This window comes from Hypanus sabinus, chromosome 16 (assembly GCF_030144855.1).
Source record: "Hypanus sabinus isolate sHypSab1 chromosome 16, sHypSab1.hap1, whole genome shotgun sequence".
Lineage (NCBI taxonomy): Eukaryota > Metazoa > Chordata > Chondrichthyes > Myliobatiformes > Dasyatidae > Hypanus > Hypanus sabinus.
The window spans coordinates 83,035,000-83,053,910 of record NC_082721.1 but is presented as its reverse complement, the minus strand read 5'-3'; the positions used below and the strand labels follow the sequence as shown (position 1 = coordinate 83,053,910).

At 40.8% G+C, this 18,911-nt stretch overlaps 1 protein-coding gene and 1 long non-coding RNA gene across 3 annotated transcripts in view; one reads left to right on the top strand and one right to left on the bottom strand.

Moving 5' to 3' along the window:
- LOC132406509 (vascular cell adhesion protein 1-like) overlaps positions 1-9,077 on the bottom strand; it is a 24,158-nt gene extending 15,081 nt beyond the window's left edge. The window contains exons 1-4 of one of the 2 annotated variants that reach the window (XM_059992279.1): positions 8,924-9,077; positions 8,026-8,063; positions 1,644-1,919; positions 801-1,112 (exon numbers count right to left, since the gene is read on the bottom strand). In XM_059992279.1, coding sequence (XP_059848262.1) covers positions 801-1,112; positions 1,644-1,818 — 487 coding nt within the window. In that variant the 5' untranslated portion in view covers positions 1,819-1,919; positions 8,026-8,063; positions 8,924-9,077. Of the gene's footprint in view, positions 1-800; positions 1,113-1,643; positions 1,920-8,025; positions 8,401-8,923 lie in introns of those variants that run through there. The other variant, XM_059992278.1, reaches the window with a different exon arrangement.
- On the top strand, positions 869-18,911 carry LOC132406510 (uncharacterized). The gene is made up of 3 exons (XR_009516187.1): positions 869-1,003; positions 6,103-6,149; positions 18,757-18,911. It is a non-coding gene; the product is annotated as an uncharacterized LOC132406510 (long non-coding RNA).

The following is an 18,911-nucleotide window of genomic DNA, read 5'->3' as shown; positions in this document are numbered from 1 at the left end:
TATTAGGTGTGAGTGCATGGGAGAAGCTCAACTTATTGGAATGTGTTCTTGTAGAGTATGAATGATACTCAAATGAACTTAAATGATAACTCTGTATGTATGTAAACATGGGAGTGGCTGACTGAGTGGCAGAGGAATAACACTATTAACTACCACTCCACAAGTAAAGGCAAATCCACAAGTTCAGTGGCTGAAGTCTCTGCCTGTTGTTCAACTGATAAACTCTCCACTGTACAGAATGTCTCCAAAGTTAGAACACACTAACAAGACCTTGCAAAGTAAATCAAGATATGTTTTCTGGAGACTCTGGCACACATTTCTTGGCCCATAGAAGTTCGGTCAAGCTTTGTACAGTAATCATGGAAAGCTGCCTTCAGCACCCTTAACTATCTGACTTTACCAGGCTTTCTCACATCGGTCATGATGTCAGATGGTCTTCCCTCTGTGAGGCTGCTTTAGGCTTCTTCCCTCTGCAGTGACAGAGGAGTCAGGCCAGGGCCTGAGCTACCGCTTTGGACCCAAATGTCCATAAGTAACAAATTGATGCCAAGACATTGGCAAACTATTTTTAAGAATCTCTGGCTATTAAAAAATGTCCAGGCAATTTATTACCACACTTTGGAAAACTGAACATTTTTAACATAGTCCAAGATATTTTCCTGACAGATTTCATATAATAGATTAAATAGGAGCAATGAAAAATGGTTGTAGGTTTCCTTCTCAGTATTAACTATCGATAAACTATTTAAGTTTTATCTATTCTCAGAAGGAGGAGCAAACATCGTTAATGTGGAACTCACAGTGCACTTGCAGAGTTACAGATGAGCTTGCGATTTGTTTGGTGGAGTTAGAGTCCAAGTTCAACTCTGCCAAGCAGGTGTACACCAGTCCATTGCCTGAAATTCTTGGAGTGACACTAATGACATTCTTCAATGGACCATCTTCCGGGAGACCTGGGTCCTCTGTGGAACTACGTTGAACAGTCTCACTCCCTCTGAGCCAGGTGAGTACGAGTCTGTTCTGTGGATAGACCTTCGGGCCAGTGCACTCCAGTTGATATGGTTTGTTAACTTCCAGCACTTCAGGAGGTTGAACAATGCTTAAGTTTCGATCTGTCAAAGGAGAATCAAGGATTATTGTAATCATTGGAACAGTCTGTATCCCAACTACATGTGAATCTTTCTACCCTGTGATATTCCCGGTTTGAAGAACCCCTTCAAACCACAGCAAATAAAGAATCTTCATCTGTCCCTGTAACTGTGAAACCCAGCTATGAAAATCCATTAACCTACTGGATTCTCACACCTCCCCGTAGATCAGTGTACTACGTATCAAAGCATTGGAGTGAAATATCAGCACACTCTTAACCTGAGAACAAATTTGTTCACTCTCAAACGTTCCTTTCTCCATTTCTGTAGAATTATCTCTGTTCAATGTAATTATTTAAATCCCTTTCAGACTGTGAACTCGTTGTGGGGGAGTGAAGTGTAAATCCATTTCCCAGCAGGCCATTCTCTACCTCCCCGATACACGACAGCATCTTTCTGTGTAATGTTTTCAAGTGATACATAATTGTATTTTGCCGCCTTTCATCATGTTGTACTCTGCTATGGGATGTGTTCTGAGCAAGAGATTTCACTTACTGTACACTGGGACCACCTGTTTGACTTCCTTCATTGTAGTGTTATCAGATCGACAGATTACAGTACAGGGTGCTGAGAAATCCCATTGCTGGACACTCGGAAATCGGTCTGTAATCCACTTATCACCACGAGTGTTGTTGGGATTTATCCCTGGTTTATATTCCACAACGATCATTGAGTTGTTACATGTTGTACTGCAGATCACCTCCAGAGAGTGTCCAAATTCCACTGCTGGGGGGTTTGTTTTGACCGAAACCTCAAATCCATTCAGTTTACCTGCCAGAGACACACAGGGAAATGGAAAACATTTAGTGTAGTTCTGGGTGCAATTTTGATCTCTGTACCTAATGGTGGATGTACTTTCCACTAAAGCAGTGGAGAGGAGATTCACTGGACTGATTCCTGATATCGCACACTTTCAGAAGAGAAGAGATTAAGTTGACAGACCAGTGTAAACTAGAATTGGAGAATATCGAACTGAAATGCACAGAAATGTCAACATATTTTGACAAGTTGAAACAGGATTGATGTTTGCTCTGGCTAGTAATTCTAAAAGATGGGTTGAAGATTCAGTGAATGTCATTTGACCATAGAACTCCAGAAAAGTACAGCCCAGGAACAGGCCCTTCAGCCCATTGTATCTGTACTATACTTCTTGCTGCCTCAGTAAAGCTGCTAACATAATCAAAGACTCATCAACCACAGACACTTTTTCATTTCCTCTCTCCTATTCGCCATGTTATGCTTTGTAACTCCAGAAATGGAATCAAGAGAAGTGTGCGGGAGCCGGGATATTTGTCTACTTAGTTTTTCTTCTCCTTTTTGTTTCATCAAGCACCCACATATATTGTAGTGTCATATGTGGATTAGAGGATCATATGGATCTTGGGGTCCGAGTCCACATGACACTCAAAGCTGCTACGCAGGTTGACTCTGTGGTTAAGAAGGCATACGGTTCATTGTCCTCCATCAACCGTGGAATTGAATTTAAGAACGGGAGGTAATGTTGCAGCTATATAGGACTTTGGTCAGACCCCATTTGGAGTACTGTGCTCAGTTCTGGTCGCCTCACTGTAGGATGGACATGGAAACCATAGAAAGGATGCAGAGGAGATTTACAAGGATGTTGCCTGGATTGGGGAGCATGCCTAATGAGAATAGATTGAGTGAACTTGGCCTTTTCTCCTTGGAGCAATAGAAGATGAGAGGTGACCTGACAGAGGTGTACAAGATGATGAGAGGCATTGATCATGTGAATAGTCAGAGGCTTTTCCCCAGGGCTGAAATGGCTAGCATGAGAGGGCATAGTTTTAAGGTGCTTGGAGGTAGGTACAGAGAAGATGTCAGGGGTACGTTTTTTTACGCAGGGAGTGGTGAGGACGTGGAATGGGCTGCCGGCGATGATGATGGAGGCGGATACGATAAGGTCTTTTAAGAGACTCCTGGGTGGATACACGGAGCTTGGAAAAATAGGGGGCTATGGGTAAAGCTAGGTAGTTCGAGTGTAAGGACATGTTCAGCACAGCTTTGTGGGCCAAAGGGCCTGTATTGTGCTGTAGGTTTTCTATAATGACTTGTGCCATTCACAAATGTCTTACATGTAACCCACAATGAATTATGTAAACAAACAAAGAATGTTTAATCAAATAATATGTTTACAACTTCATTCAAATACAGGTTGATCACTGATTTTTCAGAAACTGATGGTTCAGCACCTCTTTTAATTCGGATGAAATTACAAGACGTAGTTTATTGGGCAGCCACCAGATGGCACTGTGTGTAGTGCACACTCACGTGCAAGACTCATTTTGACAAAAGCTCACTCCTTTTATTATCTACATTGCACTTGGTGCTAGTCCCAATATTTTGTGTTTACTTTACATAACTTTAACCCTAGCTAAGATAAGTGCAAATACTGGTGGTAGTGTAAAATGTAAACATCAATCAGTATTGATCTAAGGGGGTTGAAAAATTGAAAAAACTGCACCAAGGTGTTTCTGTGCATAAGCTGTGTGACTTGTATGGCACTGGTTCATCAACTGTGTATGATATAAAGCACCAAAGAGAAAATTTTACAATTCAATGCAAACAGTGATTTGCTAAGCAAATGAGCATTAGAAAAACTATGAAACATGTGCAGCAAGCTGGAGGAACTCAGCAGGTTGGGCAATTTGGTAAGAGCACAGAATATGATTGAGTATTGATTGAATGGTTTCGCCAGCATTGGAGTGATGGAATTGTATTATCCGGCAGTATTATAATGAGCCAAGCTAAGTTATTCCATAAAGAACTTAAATTAGAACTTGTGTGTGACTATAGTGAAGGATGGCTTCAAAGGTTTAAGAAGTGCCATGGAATTTCCATGCATAAAGTGTGTGGAGAAAAATGATCTGCAAACCAGGAAGGAACTATGGAGTAGGTGGATGAATTTGCAAAGTTCATAGCTGCCGAAAGCTTCAGTCCTGAACAGGTGTTAAATGCAGTCGAAACTGCATTATTCTGACAATGCACGCCTCGGAAAACATTAGCAATCGAAGAAGGTCCCACAGGATTCAAACAATCTAAGGACAGAGTTACCATTTTAGGGTGCTCCAATGTAAACCACTGGGAATCAGAAAAAATAAATGCCCTAGGGCCCTGGAAGGTGTTAAAATTTACCCAGTAACATATTGTGCAAATAAAAATGGCTGGTTTACCACTGATATTATGGTAGAGTGGTTTGAAAAATATTTTGTTCCAGAAGCCAGAGCACATTGCACATCTAAAAGGCAAAATTCTTATTTTGGGTAACTATTCAGCTCACCCCAAAGCTGAACTCCTGCGTAAGAATAATGGTTTTACAGTGTATTTACCATCAAACTGTACATTGCTTATTCAACCTCGACTAAGGAATACTGTACTCTCTAAGGCCAAGTATCGCTCACTTTTCATGAAACATCTGTTCGATGATGTGAAATGCTAGCAATTCTGTACAGGCATTTATTAAAGACTTGAACATGAAGGATGCTCTTTGGTTCATTGCTTGAGGGTGGGAGAAGTTAGAACATTCAACACTAAAGAATGGCTGGTATAAGCAGTGGCCTGCCTTGATGTTTGACAATGCGCCTGAAGAAAAGCTTGTCGATGATTTTTCAGGATTTCATGTATCAAGGGAGAAAGTTGTTCATGACTTGCTCACATATGCAACAAGTGTTACAGGACCTGCTTTGAAAGCTATAGCAAGTAGTCTTAATGCAGAAAATCTCTACGAGTGGATGATCGTCAATGACAGAACACCTGTTCTACATCACCTTACAGACTCAGGAATTATACAGTGCTCTGAATGCTGATAAAAACACTGCAAGTGATCAAGATGGCAACGATGATTATGAAATGGATGAAACTGAAAGATTTACTATTGACAAGTTAATTGAGCTGTTTAAATTTAATTTAAACAAATTAAGTTGATTTAATCAAAGGGTTAGAGATATGTACCTTCATGACAGAACAAGAGCTAATGAATTTTTATTTGATGCAAGAAAAATCACAGTGAGAGATCAAAACACATGAAATAACTTCACCTGGATGAAGAGTTTAAAAAGATAATCAAGAAACTCCATTCTTTGTAAGCACAGCAATTAATAAATTTACATTTAAGTTTTGTTTAATTACTAATAATTTTTAAGCTTCTGCAGACCATTTTTGCCATTATTATTGCATGACTTCTTAATCTGGCAAAAACATTAATCTGACAAGGTTCAGGACTCAAGGGTGTGAGAAAATCGGTGGTAAACCTGTATTACTGAAATATTAAATACTGTACACTACATTTGTCCCATACTCTTGTGGGATAAAGTCTTTCCTGACAAGGGGGTCACTCTACTTAGCTTGTGAGTTTTGTGGCTGTGAATCAATCTCGGGCTCTGGGGCATCCTCTATGATGGTTGTGAGACTTGACTCTCGGAGTGGTTCTAACAGCTATGGACACCTTTCTTCTCAAACTATTGATGATGCTCTCCTTGACTGATCAAAGTGTCATCTTCAGATGACATTAGATGCAATCTCCATTGTGTAAGAATGGTACAATTCTATCCATAACCTTTCCAAATACCCACTTTGGATCACCACTGCAGTCCTCACCAGGACTGCTTGTCGAGGAGTGAACCATTGAGCCTCCTTGTTTGAGGAGCCCTCAGTTTGTCCCTGCTGCTTGTCCTGCGTACTCCATCTGAGACTGGGATTGAGGAGATCCAAGCGTGAGCACAAGGGACGTCCCAGGAAAGCAGAGCTGGTGAGTTGTTAGTTTTGAACTGTGCTGCATTGGGACATGCAAAGAGACAATTGTCGAGGTTCTGATTCAGTGTTCTGATGACATTGCTCACAGAGCGTTCTTTGGATTCTGGACAAAACTTTACACTAAACCATTTGTAGCTGGGTGGTACGGTGCAGGTGTAATATGTCTTATTCCATTCATTTTCAGGAATGACTGAAACTGATCCAGAACAAACTATGCTCCATTGTCACTGAGTAAGTATTCTGGAACAGCAGTCTTGCACATCAACAGTGTGCAAAGCTGCAGTGGAGGCCATTGGAAACACATCTGGCCACTTTGTAGCTGCATCGACCACTGCCTAGAGATTTGTGCCCATGAATGGTCTGGCAAAATCCAAATGAATCTTCTGCAAGGGCAACTTAAACCTTCTGTCACCTTAAAACTATGACACTTCCAACCTGGGAGGAACATGACTCTCTACCCTATCCGTGCCCTCTATCATGTTGCCTCTCAGCATCTGATGCTCTTGCCTCTCCTTGTAGATAATACACCACAATCCAGACAACATTCTGATGAAACTCTTATGCCCCTATTCAAATCTTCCACATCCTTTCTCAATGAGGTGACCAGAACTACACAAATATTCCAAATATAGCCGATCCAATGTCTTGTATAGCTGGAACGCACCTGTCAACATTCATGCCCAGTGTTCCCACCAGTGAAGGCGAGCACGCTTCACACTGTCTTTACTGCTCTTTCCACTTTCAGGGGGCAATGGTCATCCACCCCAAGATCCCTCTGTACATCAATACTCTCAAGTGTCTTGCCATTTATTGTATACTTTTCTCTAGTATTTGACGTCCAAAAATGCATCACCTCACACTTATCTGCCTAAATTTCCAACTGATCTCCTGTAACCCCTGCTATGCCCTTTGACAATGTTCCTCACTCTCCAGTACTCCAACAATTTTTCTGCAAACTTACTGATCAGACCATCCACATGCTCATGCAAGTTATTAATTTAAATTACAAACAAGAGATCCCTGGACTGACAGAACACCGATGGGTGCAGTCCTCCAGTCAGAAAAGCCCCACAACTATCCATCTTCTGTGATGAAGCCAATTGTTTTCTCTTAACTATTTGAAGTAACTCATAATGTCTCAGAACAGACCACAGATCAAAATATTGGACCCGATATTGATTTGTTGGACAACCACAACAGGAAGCACAGAATTTTTCACATTAAAAGGGGAAGGAACTTGTTTGTTTTTCCACTAATTTGGACAGTGATGTTTCAGGTAACTACAGACAGTGCCCAATTTCCTCTGAGCCATTTTCTAAAACAGCCTCAGCCCTTCAGGGAATTTCAGGATTTATACCCAGTGATGATGAAGGGATGGCAGAACACACTCAGTGGACAACTTCATTAGATTAACCTTGCAGCTGCTCATTAGTACAAACACCTAATCGGACAATCATGTGGCAGCAACTCAAAACGTAAGACCATGTAGACATGGCCAAGAGATTCAATTGTTTAGTTTGGATAATTGTGTCGGGAAAAGGAACTGACGGCGTTTCCAGAGGAGACCTTGCATCAGGCGCGTTATGGTGACTGGTCAGACTGTTATATCGGAAGGAAGTACAGGAACTCGGGCTGTGTGCACTTTGGTGGCTGTTGCAGTTTCACACAAAGATACGGAGTTGTAAACGGAGCCAAAAACGGACCCGCGGTCAGACTCAGCCCAGCGCACACCAGTGATCTAGTGTAGAGAGTACTGAGAGAATAGTGACCAGGGACTGAGAAACGGAATGAAAATGCTTCTGACCTAAAGAGTAAAATTATGAGATATATTCTTAAATTTAAATTGAATTCCTGAATCATGCAACTATTTTGCTCGGTGCCTAGTTTTCATTTCTATCTTCCTCGTCATTCTTCAGCGGAATTCAAGTTAACGTAAAGTTTATGTTTTGCCAAAAAGAATTTTGCCGAGGAAATTGGAAACGAGATACGGTCCATGTCCACTCAGTAGCGCACAATCCGAGATATACAGTTAGTATGTACAGTTACTCTCTAACGCTGCGTGACTCCACGCAAATATATTGATCATATTTAAAACCAATTTACCTACCTGTTACCACGAAGAGGAAAGCGACAAGGGAAATCGACCTGAAATACATAATAATCAAATCTCGAACGAAAACGTGGTCTGAATGTGATTAACTTTTTAAAAAGTACCAGAATTAACACGAAGAAGCAGTACTAATCTGCTTGGCGCTTCGAGCAGTGTAAGAGGTGACAGCGCGGACCGCCCCCTTCGTGACTCGCGTTTTTTTTAAACATTCGTACACCTTCAGTGGTTGCATAACTACCGATCGACTAGTAAAACTTTGGTTCATGAACACCTTGTTCTTCTGGAACATCACAAGTTGTGCATTGTGCAAAATGCTCAGTTTGTTACCGTGTATACAGTTCAACTCTCAATATCAGTTCTGAATCTCATAATTCTCCGGTGCAGCGTCAACTTCTTCCTGGTATTGCATCCCCAAGACCGTCACTAAAACTAACCTACCTCCACTGTAGAATTTATTTTCAACATGAGTGGAGATTTTCCCTCTGACATGGCGGGAGAGTCAGAAGAAAATATTAGAGTTTGTGTAGGTGCCTCAAGGGGAACATTTGTGGGGTGGGAGTTATCTGGAATGCATGGGACCGGAAGTGTTTGGAGTTTTCTGGAATTTGGAATAATATAATGAAGTAGCTTGGGAAAGCCATCATTTCCGATTCCGCGTTTATTTGTTACCTTAAGCAGACTTTGTCCTACGCTTGCCCATCTCACGTAAGTGCTGATGTAGCGTTAGATGTTCATGACAAACTCATCAATGAATTTCTCTGCTGCTTCATGATCAGCAGTCACTTTATCACCACAAATCTTCAAACATTTAATGCCGTGCCTTTTCTTAAATTCCTGCAAGTATTCACAATTACCTTCAATTTTCAGAGTTTTGCTTGTTTCATGATCAGCTTACCGTTAAGTGGCGAATGTTCACTCTGACGCTGACGAATCCATTCTTCATTGTTCTCTTTATGCCGTACTTTTCTAGTTTTCATTAACTTAAGTTTTCAAACCCGTCTGTGATACTCAGAGACCTGCACCTTGCCCGGGGATCTTTCCAGCACCTTGTGGAAGTTCGGATGAGGCGTACTCAAACTGTAGTTGGTTATAACTATAATGCCGTCACTCTGTGTTTGGCATGTGAAAACTGTGCCGCTCTCTCTCAGACTTCTTGCCGGTGTGGGCTTTAAGTTTCAACCATGCATACTTTACTTTTCCCTCTTGTATCTGTTTACTGGCTATCTTCACTCTGTTTTAGACCATAAGACAAAGGAGCAGAAGTCGGCCATTCGGCCCATCGACGCTGCTCCGCCATTCTATCATGAGCTGATCCAATCTCCCCTTTAGTCCCATTCCCCTGCCTTCTCACCATAATCTTTGATGCCCTGGCTACTCAGATACCTATCAGTCTCTGCCTTAAATACACCCAATGACTTGGCCTCCACTGCCGCCCGTGGCAACAAATTCCACAGATTCACCACCCTCTGGCTAAACATTTTTTCACATCTCTGTTCTGAATGGGCGCCCTTCAATTCATGCCCTCTTGTACTAGACTCCCCCACCACGGGAAACAACTTTGCCACATCCACTCTGTCCCTGCCTTTCAACATTCGAAATGTTTCTATAAGGTCCCCCCTCATTCTTCTAAACTCCAAGGAGTACAGTCCAAGAGCGGTCAAACGTTCCTCATATGTTAACCCTCTCATTCCCAGAATCATTCTAGTTAATCTCTCTGAACCCTCTCCAACGTCAGCACATCCTTTCTTAAATAAGGAGCCCAAAACTGCACACAGTGTTCCAAGTGAGGTCTTACCAGTGCCTTATAGAGCCTCAACATCACATTCCTGCTCCTATACTCTATTCCTCTAGAAATGAATGGCAACATTGCATTTGCCTTCTTCACCACCGACTCAATCTGGAGGTTAACCTTAAGGGTATCCTGCACGAGGACTCCCAAGTCCCGTTGTATCTCAGAACTTTGAATTTCTCCCCATTTACATAATAGTCTGCCTGTTTATTTCTTCTACCAAAGTGCATGACCATACACTTTCCGACATTGTAATTCATTTGCCGCTTCTTTGCCCATTCCCCCAATCTATCCAAGTCTCTCTGCAGACTCTCTGTTTCCTCAGCACTACTGGTCCCTCCACCTATCTTTGTATCATCAGCAAACTTAGGCACAAAGCCATCTATTCCATAATCCAAATCATTGATATACAACGTAAAAAGAAGCGGCCCCAACACAGACCCCTCTGGGACACCACTGGTAACCAGCGGCCAACCAGAATGGGATCCCTTTATTCCCACTCTCTGTTTCCTGTAACCGGGTATGTAACTTTCCCATAATTCAATGGACTCTTATCTTGTTTAGCAGCTCCATGTGCAGCACCTTGTCAAATGCCTTCTGAAAATCCAAATACACAACATCCACTACATCTCCCTTGTCTAGCCTACTTGTAATTTCCTCAAAAAATTGCACTAGGTTTGTCAGGCAGGATTTCCCTTTAAGGAAACCATGCTGAGTTCTGCTTATCTTGTCATATGCCTCCAGGTACTCTGTAACCTCATCCTTGACAATTGACTCCAACAACTTCCCAACCACCGATGTCAAGCTAACAGGTCTATAATTTCCTTTTTGCTTCCTTGCCCCCTTCTTAAATAGCGGAGTGACATTTGCAATCTTCCAGTCCTCCGGAACCAGGCCAGAATCTATCGACTTTGAAAGATCATTGCTAATGCCTCCGCAATCTCCACAGCTACTTCCTTCAGGACACGAGGGTGCATTCCATCTGTTCCAGGAGATTTATCTACCCTTAGACTATTCAGCTTCCTGAGTACTTTCTCTGTCGTAATTGTGACTGCGCACACTCCTCTTCCCTGACACCCTTGAGTGTCTGGTATACTGCTGATGTCTTCCTCAGTGAAGACTGATGCAAAATACTCATTCAGTTCCTCTGCCATCTCCTTATCTCCCATTATGATTTCTCCAGCATCATTTTCTATCAATCCTATATCTACTCTCACCTGTCTTTTACTCTTTATATACTTGAAAAGCTTTTAGTATCCTCTTTGATATTATTTTCTAGCTTCCTTTCATAGTTAATCTTTTCCCTCATAATGACCTTCTTAGTTTCCTTTTGTAAGCTTTTAAAAACTTCCCAATCCTCTGTCTTCCCACTAATTTTTGGTTCCTTGTATGCCCTCTTAATAGACAATAGACAATAGGTGCAGAAGTAGACCATTCGGCCCCTTGAGTCTGCACCGCCATTCTGAGATCATGGCTGATCATTCACTATCAATACTCAGTCCCTGCCTTGTCCCCATATCCCTTGATTCCCCTATCCATCAGATATCTATCTAGCTCCTTCTTCAAAGCATCCAGAGAATTGGCCTTCACCGTCTTCCGAGGCAGTGCATTCCACACCTCCACAACTCTCTGGGAGAAGAAGTTTTTCCTCAACTCTGTTTTAAATAACTGACCTCTTATTCTCAATCCATGCCCTCTGGACTCTCCCAACATCTGGAACATATTTCCTGCCTCAATCCTATCAAATCCTTTAATTATCTTAAACGTTTCAATCAGATCCCCTCTCAATCTCCTCAATTCCAGTGTGTAAAAGCCCAATCTCTCCAATCTCTCTGTGTAAGACAGCCCTGCCATCCCAGGAATCAACCTAGTGAATCTATGCTGCATTTCCTCAAATGCCAGAATGTCCTTCCTTAAACCTGGAGACCAAAACTGTACACAATATTCCAGGTGTGGTCTCACCAGGGCCCTGTACAAATGCAGAAGGACATCCTTGCTCTTGTACTCAATTCCCCTTGTAATAAAGGCCAGCATTCCATTTGCCCTCTTCACTGCCTGTTGCACTTGCTCATTCACCTTCATTGACTGATGAACTAGGACTCCTAGGTCTCTTTGCATTTCTCCCTTACCTAACTCTACACCATTCAGACAATACTCTGCCCTCTTGTTCCTGCTTCCAAAGTGGATACCTTCACATTTATTCACATTGAATGACATCTGCCAAGTATCTGCCCACTCACCCAGCCTATCCAAGTCTCCCTGTATTCTCCTAACGTCCTCTTCGCATGTCACACTGCCACCCAGTTTAGTATCATCAGCAAACTTGCTGATATAGTTTTCAATGTCCTCATCTAAATCATTGACATAAATCGTAAAGAGCTGTGGTCCCAATACAGAGCCCTGTGGTACCCCACTAGTCACCTCCAGCCAGTCCGAGAAACACCCATTCACTGCTACCCTTTGCTTTCTATCTGCAAACCAGTTTTCTATCCATGTTGAAACCCTGCCCTCAATGCCATGAGCTCTGATTTTACTCACCAATCTCCTATGTGGCACCTTATCGAAAGCCTTCTGAAAATCTAGGTACACTACATCCAAATGGCTTACCCTCATCTAACATCCTTGTTACACCCTCAAAAAACTCCAACAGATTAGTCAAGCATGATTTGCCCTTGGTAAATCCATGCTGGCTCAGCCTAATCCTATTACTGCCATCAAGATATGCCACTATTTTGTCCTTAATAATGGACTCAAGCATCTTCCCCACGACTGATGTTAGGCTAACAGGGTGATAGTTCTCCGTTTTCTCCTTCCCTCCCTTCTTGAAAAGTGGGATAACATTAGCCACTCTCCAATCTTCAGGAACTGATCCTGAATCTAAGGAACATTGGAAAATGATTACCAATGCATCCGCAATTTCCTGAGCCACCTCTTTTAGAACCCTCGGATGCAGACCATCTGGACCCGGGGATTTATTAGCCTTCAGTCCTCTTCTTTGCTTTTACTTTGGCTTTGACTTCTCTTGTCAGCCACGGTTGCATCCTTTTTCCGTTTGAAAATTTCTTCTTTTTTGGAATATATCTGTCTTGCACCTTCCTCACTTCTCGCATAAACTCCAACCACTGCTGCTCTGCCGTCCTTCCTGCTAGTGTCCCTTTCCAGTCAACCTTGGGCAGTTCCTCTCTCATGCCACTGTAATTTCCTTTACTCCGCTGAAATACCGACACATCGGATTTCAGCTTCTCTTTCTCAAGTTTCACAGTGAACTCAATCATGTTGTGATCACTGTCTCCTAAGGGTTCCTTCACCTCCATCTCCCTAATCACCTCTGGTTCATTACACAATACCCAATCCAGTACAGCCGATCCCCTAGTGGGCTCAACAACAAGCTGTTCTAAAAAGCCATCTCGTGGACATTCTACAAATTCTCTCTGTGATCCAGTGTCGACCTAATTTTCCCAATCCACTCGCATGTTAAAATCCCCGACAATTATCATAACACTGCCCTTCTAGCAAGCCTTTTCTATCTCCTGTTGTAATTTGTAGTCCACATCACTGCAGCTGTTTGGAGGCCTGTAGATAACTGCCATCAGGGTCCTTTTACCCCTGCATTTTCTTAGCACAACCCATAAAGATTCTGTACCTTCCGATCCTATATCAACTCTTTCTAATGATTTAATATCATTTCTTACCACTAAAGCCACACCACCCTCTCTGCCTACCTGTCTATCCTTCTGATACACCATGTATCCTTGGACGTTCAGCTCCTAGAGACATGCATCCTTTAGCCACGTCTCAGTGATGGCCACAATATCTTACCTGCCAATCTGTAACTGTACAACAAGATCATCCACCATATTCCTTATGCTGTGTGCATTTAAGTATAACATAAGTCAGGTATTTGGTACTTTTTGCATTGATTGCACTGCAACTCATCCCAATGGCTGCAAATTTGCCCCATCACCTGCCTGTCCTTCCTGACATCCTTACTGCTCACTATCTTAGATCTATTTCTGTTTTCCCTCTCCTCCGCTCTATCATTCCAGTTCCCATCCCCCTGCCAAATTAGTTTAAATCCTCCCTTACAGCTCTAGTAAACCTTCCCACCAGGATATTGGTCCCCTTTGGGTTCAGGTGTAACCCGTCCTTTTTGAACAGGTCATACTTCCCCCAGAAGAGATCCCAATGATCCAAGAATCTGAAGCCCCGCACCAGTCTCTCAGCCACACATTCATCTGCCTCATTCTACTATTCTTGTCCTTACTAGCACGTGGCACAAATAGCAATCCTGAGATTACTACCCTGGAGGTCCTGCTTCTCAGCTTCCTTCCTAACTTCCGAAAATCTCTCTTCAGGACCTCCTCCCTTTTCCTATCTATGTCATTGGTACCAACATATGCCAAGACAGCTGGCTGCTCACCCTCTCCCTTCAGAATATTCTGGATCCGATCCAGGAAATCCCATACCCTGGCACCCGGGAGGCAACACACCATGCGAGTATCTCTGTCAGGCTCACAGAATCTCCTGTCTGTTCCCCTGACTATGGAATCCCCTATGACTACTGCATTCCTCTTCTCCCTCCTTCCCTCCTGCACAACAGTGCCAGGCTCAGTGCCAGAGACCCAGTCACCGTGACTGTCCCCTATCAGGTCACCCCCTCAACAGCATCCAAAATGATATACTTGTTGCTGAGGGGGGCAGCCACAGGGGTGCTCTCCATTATCCGGGCATTTCCCTTCCATCTCCTGACAGTCACCCAGTTTTCTGACCCCTGTAGCCTAGGGATAACTACCTCCCTGTAGCTCCTGTCTATCACCTCTTCACTTTTCCTAATAAGCAGTAGGTCATCAAGCTGCAGCTCCAGATCCCTAACACGGTCTCTGAGGAGTTGCATCTCGGTGCACCTGGTGCTGATGTGGCCATCAGGGAGGCTGGAGGTCTCCCAGGATTCCCACATCTGACACTCTGAACAAAGCACAAACCCTGCAGATATGCTACCTAATTCTACACGAATGAAATAAGGAAAAATAAGTCTACTCACCCACTTACCTGGCCAAACACAGGAACTTTTTAAACTATTAGCTTGTACCGTTAGCCATGTGAGCCCTGCTGTTCCTGTCTGTCCGGGCCGATTCGCCAAGGGGAGAAAAAGAGTTGGTGCTGCGCTCTCGCCTCTTCCCATTACTGCCTAAGTCCATTGAGCCAAGGCCCTACACTCTGCTGCCACCTTCTCCACCGCCCACTCTGACTGCTGCCTGCTGTATAGGGTGGCCTTCTTTTTAAACTCTCTGTGCTGTCCTGTCTACGTCACACACGCCTGCACAGTCTTGCCCTTCTTGTACTCTCACACCACCCTTCACACCGATCAACAAAAACAGCCGTTGGAAGTCCCATTCTTTTTTAAACTCTCCTAGTCAAAGGACTAGGCTTAAAATTTACTTTAAAAAGTACAGAAAAAGTTTGGAATATTTCCTTCCAATATTTTTCAAGACTTGGGCATGTCCAAAACATATGAATGAATGAAGTTTCTCCATTGTTACACCTATCACAGTAGGGAGTTATATCCATATAGAAATGGGATAGCTTATCCTTGGTCATATAAGCCCTATCGACCACTTTAAATTGTAGGAAGGAATGATGGGCACATAATAATGAAGTATTAACCTGTTTAAAAATGTCATTCCAAGTTTCTTCAGAAATTGAAGTCTGTAAATCTTGTTCCCAAAGATATTTGATTTTGTCTAAAGAATCATTTCTCATTCCAATCAAAATATCATAAATATTGGATACTTAACCATCGTAAAATGTTTCAAATTAAGAATTTCATCTAATAAGTTCTTATCAAGACTTTTAGGAAATGTATATAATTGAGATTGCAGAAGGTCTCTAATTTGTAAATATCGTAAAAAGTGGGTTTTTGGTAAACTATATTTAGATGACAGTTGTTTGAACAAAGAAAGACTTCCTGCAACAAACATATTCTGGAAACATTTAAGACCCAAACTATCCCATTGTTTAAAAACTACATCAGTCATAGAGGGCTTAAAAATTAATTAAGAAAAATGGGACTAGAAAGGGAAAATCTCAATAAACCAAAGTGTTTTATAAATTGTATCCAGATCATTAAGGTATGTTTAACTACCACATTTTCAGTTATTTTACTTAAAGATAAAGGAAGTGAAGATCCCAGAAGAGTGATGATAGAAAATTTATTAACAGAGTTAGCTTCTAAAGACACCCACCCTGGACAGTCCTCATGATTTTTATAATATAACCAAAACGTAAGATTCCATATATTAACTGCCCAATAATAAAACTTAAAGTTTGGTAAAACTAAACCTCCATTGTTTTTAACTTTCTGGAGATGAACTTTATTCAGTCGAGGACATTTATTTTTCTATATATAAGAGGATAAAATAGAGTCAAGAGAATCATAAACAGATTTAGGAATAAAGATAGGTAAGGCCTGGAAGAGGTATATAAATTTAGGTAAGATATTCATTTTAATAGAACTAATTCAGCCAATGAGTGATAATGAAAGAGGCAACTAATTTGATGGTTCTTTTTATATAATTTAATAAAGTAAGAACATTTTCTTTAAAAAATAGGTATTTATAATTCTTAGTAATTGTTACACCCAAATAAGTAAATTGGTTTCTTACCATTTTAAAAGGAAGATTAGTATTAGTTGATACCAAAGTATTCAAAGGAAAAAGTTCACTCTTATGTAGGTTCAATTTATATTCAGAAAACTGGCTAAAACAAGAGAGTGGAGAAAGTGCAGAAGGCAATGAAGTCTCGACATTGGGAATAAAAAGCAATGAGTCATCTGCATAAAGTGAAACTTTGTGGGTAGTACCCTTCCACAAAATACCAGTTATATCACTAGATTCTCGAAAGGCAATAGCTAAGGGTTCTAAGGCCAGGTCAAAGAGTAAAGGGCTCAAAGGACAACCCTGCTTGGTTCCACATTGAAGTTTAAATGGTTTAGAATTCTGAGAATTAGTAAGAACCTGAACAGGAGATAAATAAAGTAATTTAATCCATTGAGTAAAATTGGGGCCAAAATTAAATTTTTCTAAAATTTTAAATAAATAGTGAGATTCAAACCTATCAAAAGCCTTCTCAGTGTCTAAGGATATCACACATTCTGATATCTCCTTAGAAGGAGAATAGATAACATTTAATAACTGGTGAATATTAAAATGGGAATATCAATTTTTAATAAATCCAGTCTGATCGTCAGAAATGATAGATGGTAAGATATTTTCAATCCTATGAGCCAGAACTTTAGATAGGATTTTAGTATCAACATGAAGTAAGGAAATTGGTCTATGTGAAGAATATTTAGTTGGGTTCTTATTCTTTTTAAGGATAAGCGAAATAGAAACTTCATAAAAAGATTGTGGCAACCTACCCAACTTATAAGAATCCGAAAAGACTGAACATAAATGAGGTATGAGCAGTGAAGAAAAAGCCTTATAAAATTCTCCAGAAAATCCATCAGGACCTGGAGCCTTCCCTGAGTCCAGTGACCATAAAACCTCTGCAATTTCTTCATGAGAAATAGGTTGATCCAACCGTTTTCAGTTATCCACAGAAAGTGTAGGAATATTTAATTGGTCCAAAAAATTATTCATTACAGTATTATCTTTAAGAGGGTCAGAACTATAAAGTTTAGAAGAAAATTCTCTAACGGTAACATTTATTTCTAAATGATCAGTTGTCCTGACACCATTAGCTTTACAAATTTCTTTAATCTGTCATTTAGCAATAGAAGTTTTAATTTGGTTAGCCAATAATTTACCTGTTTTATCTCCATGAACATAAAGTTGACTTTTATTCTTTAGGGGTTGAGTTTCAATAGGATATGTTAATAAAAGATCATATTTAGTTTTAATTTCAACCCATCATTTATATAGAGCAGGATCTGAAGCCAAGCCATATTCTTGGTCTAATTGTTTTAGTTGATTGGCTAAATTAATTCTCCCTTTATTAGCTTTTTTCTTAACACTTGCAGTATAAGAAATAATTTGTCCTCTAATATATGCCTTAAAGGCACCCCATATAACAAGGTTAGAGGTCTCCTCTGCCATATTCTCTTTAAGAAAGAGAATATTTTGCCTCTCCAAGAACTTAAAAAAATCCTTGTCTGATAACAAAGTTAGATTAAAATGCCAGAATCTGTTTGTTTGAGGAAAACCAGGAAGATTTAAAGATAAAAGCACAGGGGCATGATCAGAGATAGCAATCTCTTTATATTCACAAGATAAGACTAGTGGAATCATATGGTTGTCAATAACAAAATAGTCAATTCTGGAATATGTATGATGAACATGAGAGAAAAATGAATATTCTCTATCCGCTGGATGTAGAAAGCATCGTACATCAACAATACCACATTCCATTAGAAATGAACGAATAAACAAAGCTGATTTATTAAGTGTCACTGGTTTAGAAGATGACCTATCTAAAACTGGATCTAATCAGCAATTAAAGTCTCCTGCCATCACCAATGAGTACAAATTCAAATCAGGCAGAAACAAAAAAATGTTCATATTTGGGGTGATCTATATTTGGGTCATTTTCATTAGCAAATGCCATTAATTTATTTTCTAATTTACCTGAGACTATAACAAAATGCCCATTAGTATCAGAGACTACCTTGTGTTGAACAAAGGGAACTTTATTATCTATAAAAATTGAAACTCCCCTGGACTTGGCCTGAAAACAAGAGTGAAAGTGTAATTCTCCCCATTGGCTAAAAAGGCATACGTGAGTTTCTTGTAAAAAAAATAATTGGGACATTAAGTTTTTTAATATAGGCAAAAATCTTATACACCAACGGTTATGGCTGAACATGCTAAGTATGAAGAGGTCGAGTTGCTGCTTTATAATAAAGGGTTTAAACCCTCTCTTTGTTTCCCCGCATGTCTTAGAATCGTTCTGAAAACTGGTGTGCAGAAATGGCTGGGATTGGTTGAACATGCACAGAAGTTTTTGAAAGCAGAAGATTAAGTGCATTAAATCTCTTACAAGAGCAATTATCTTTGTAATATTGGATGGAATAGGGTTTTAATAAACCTATGTTTTG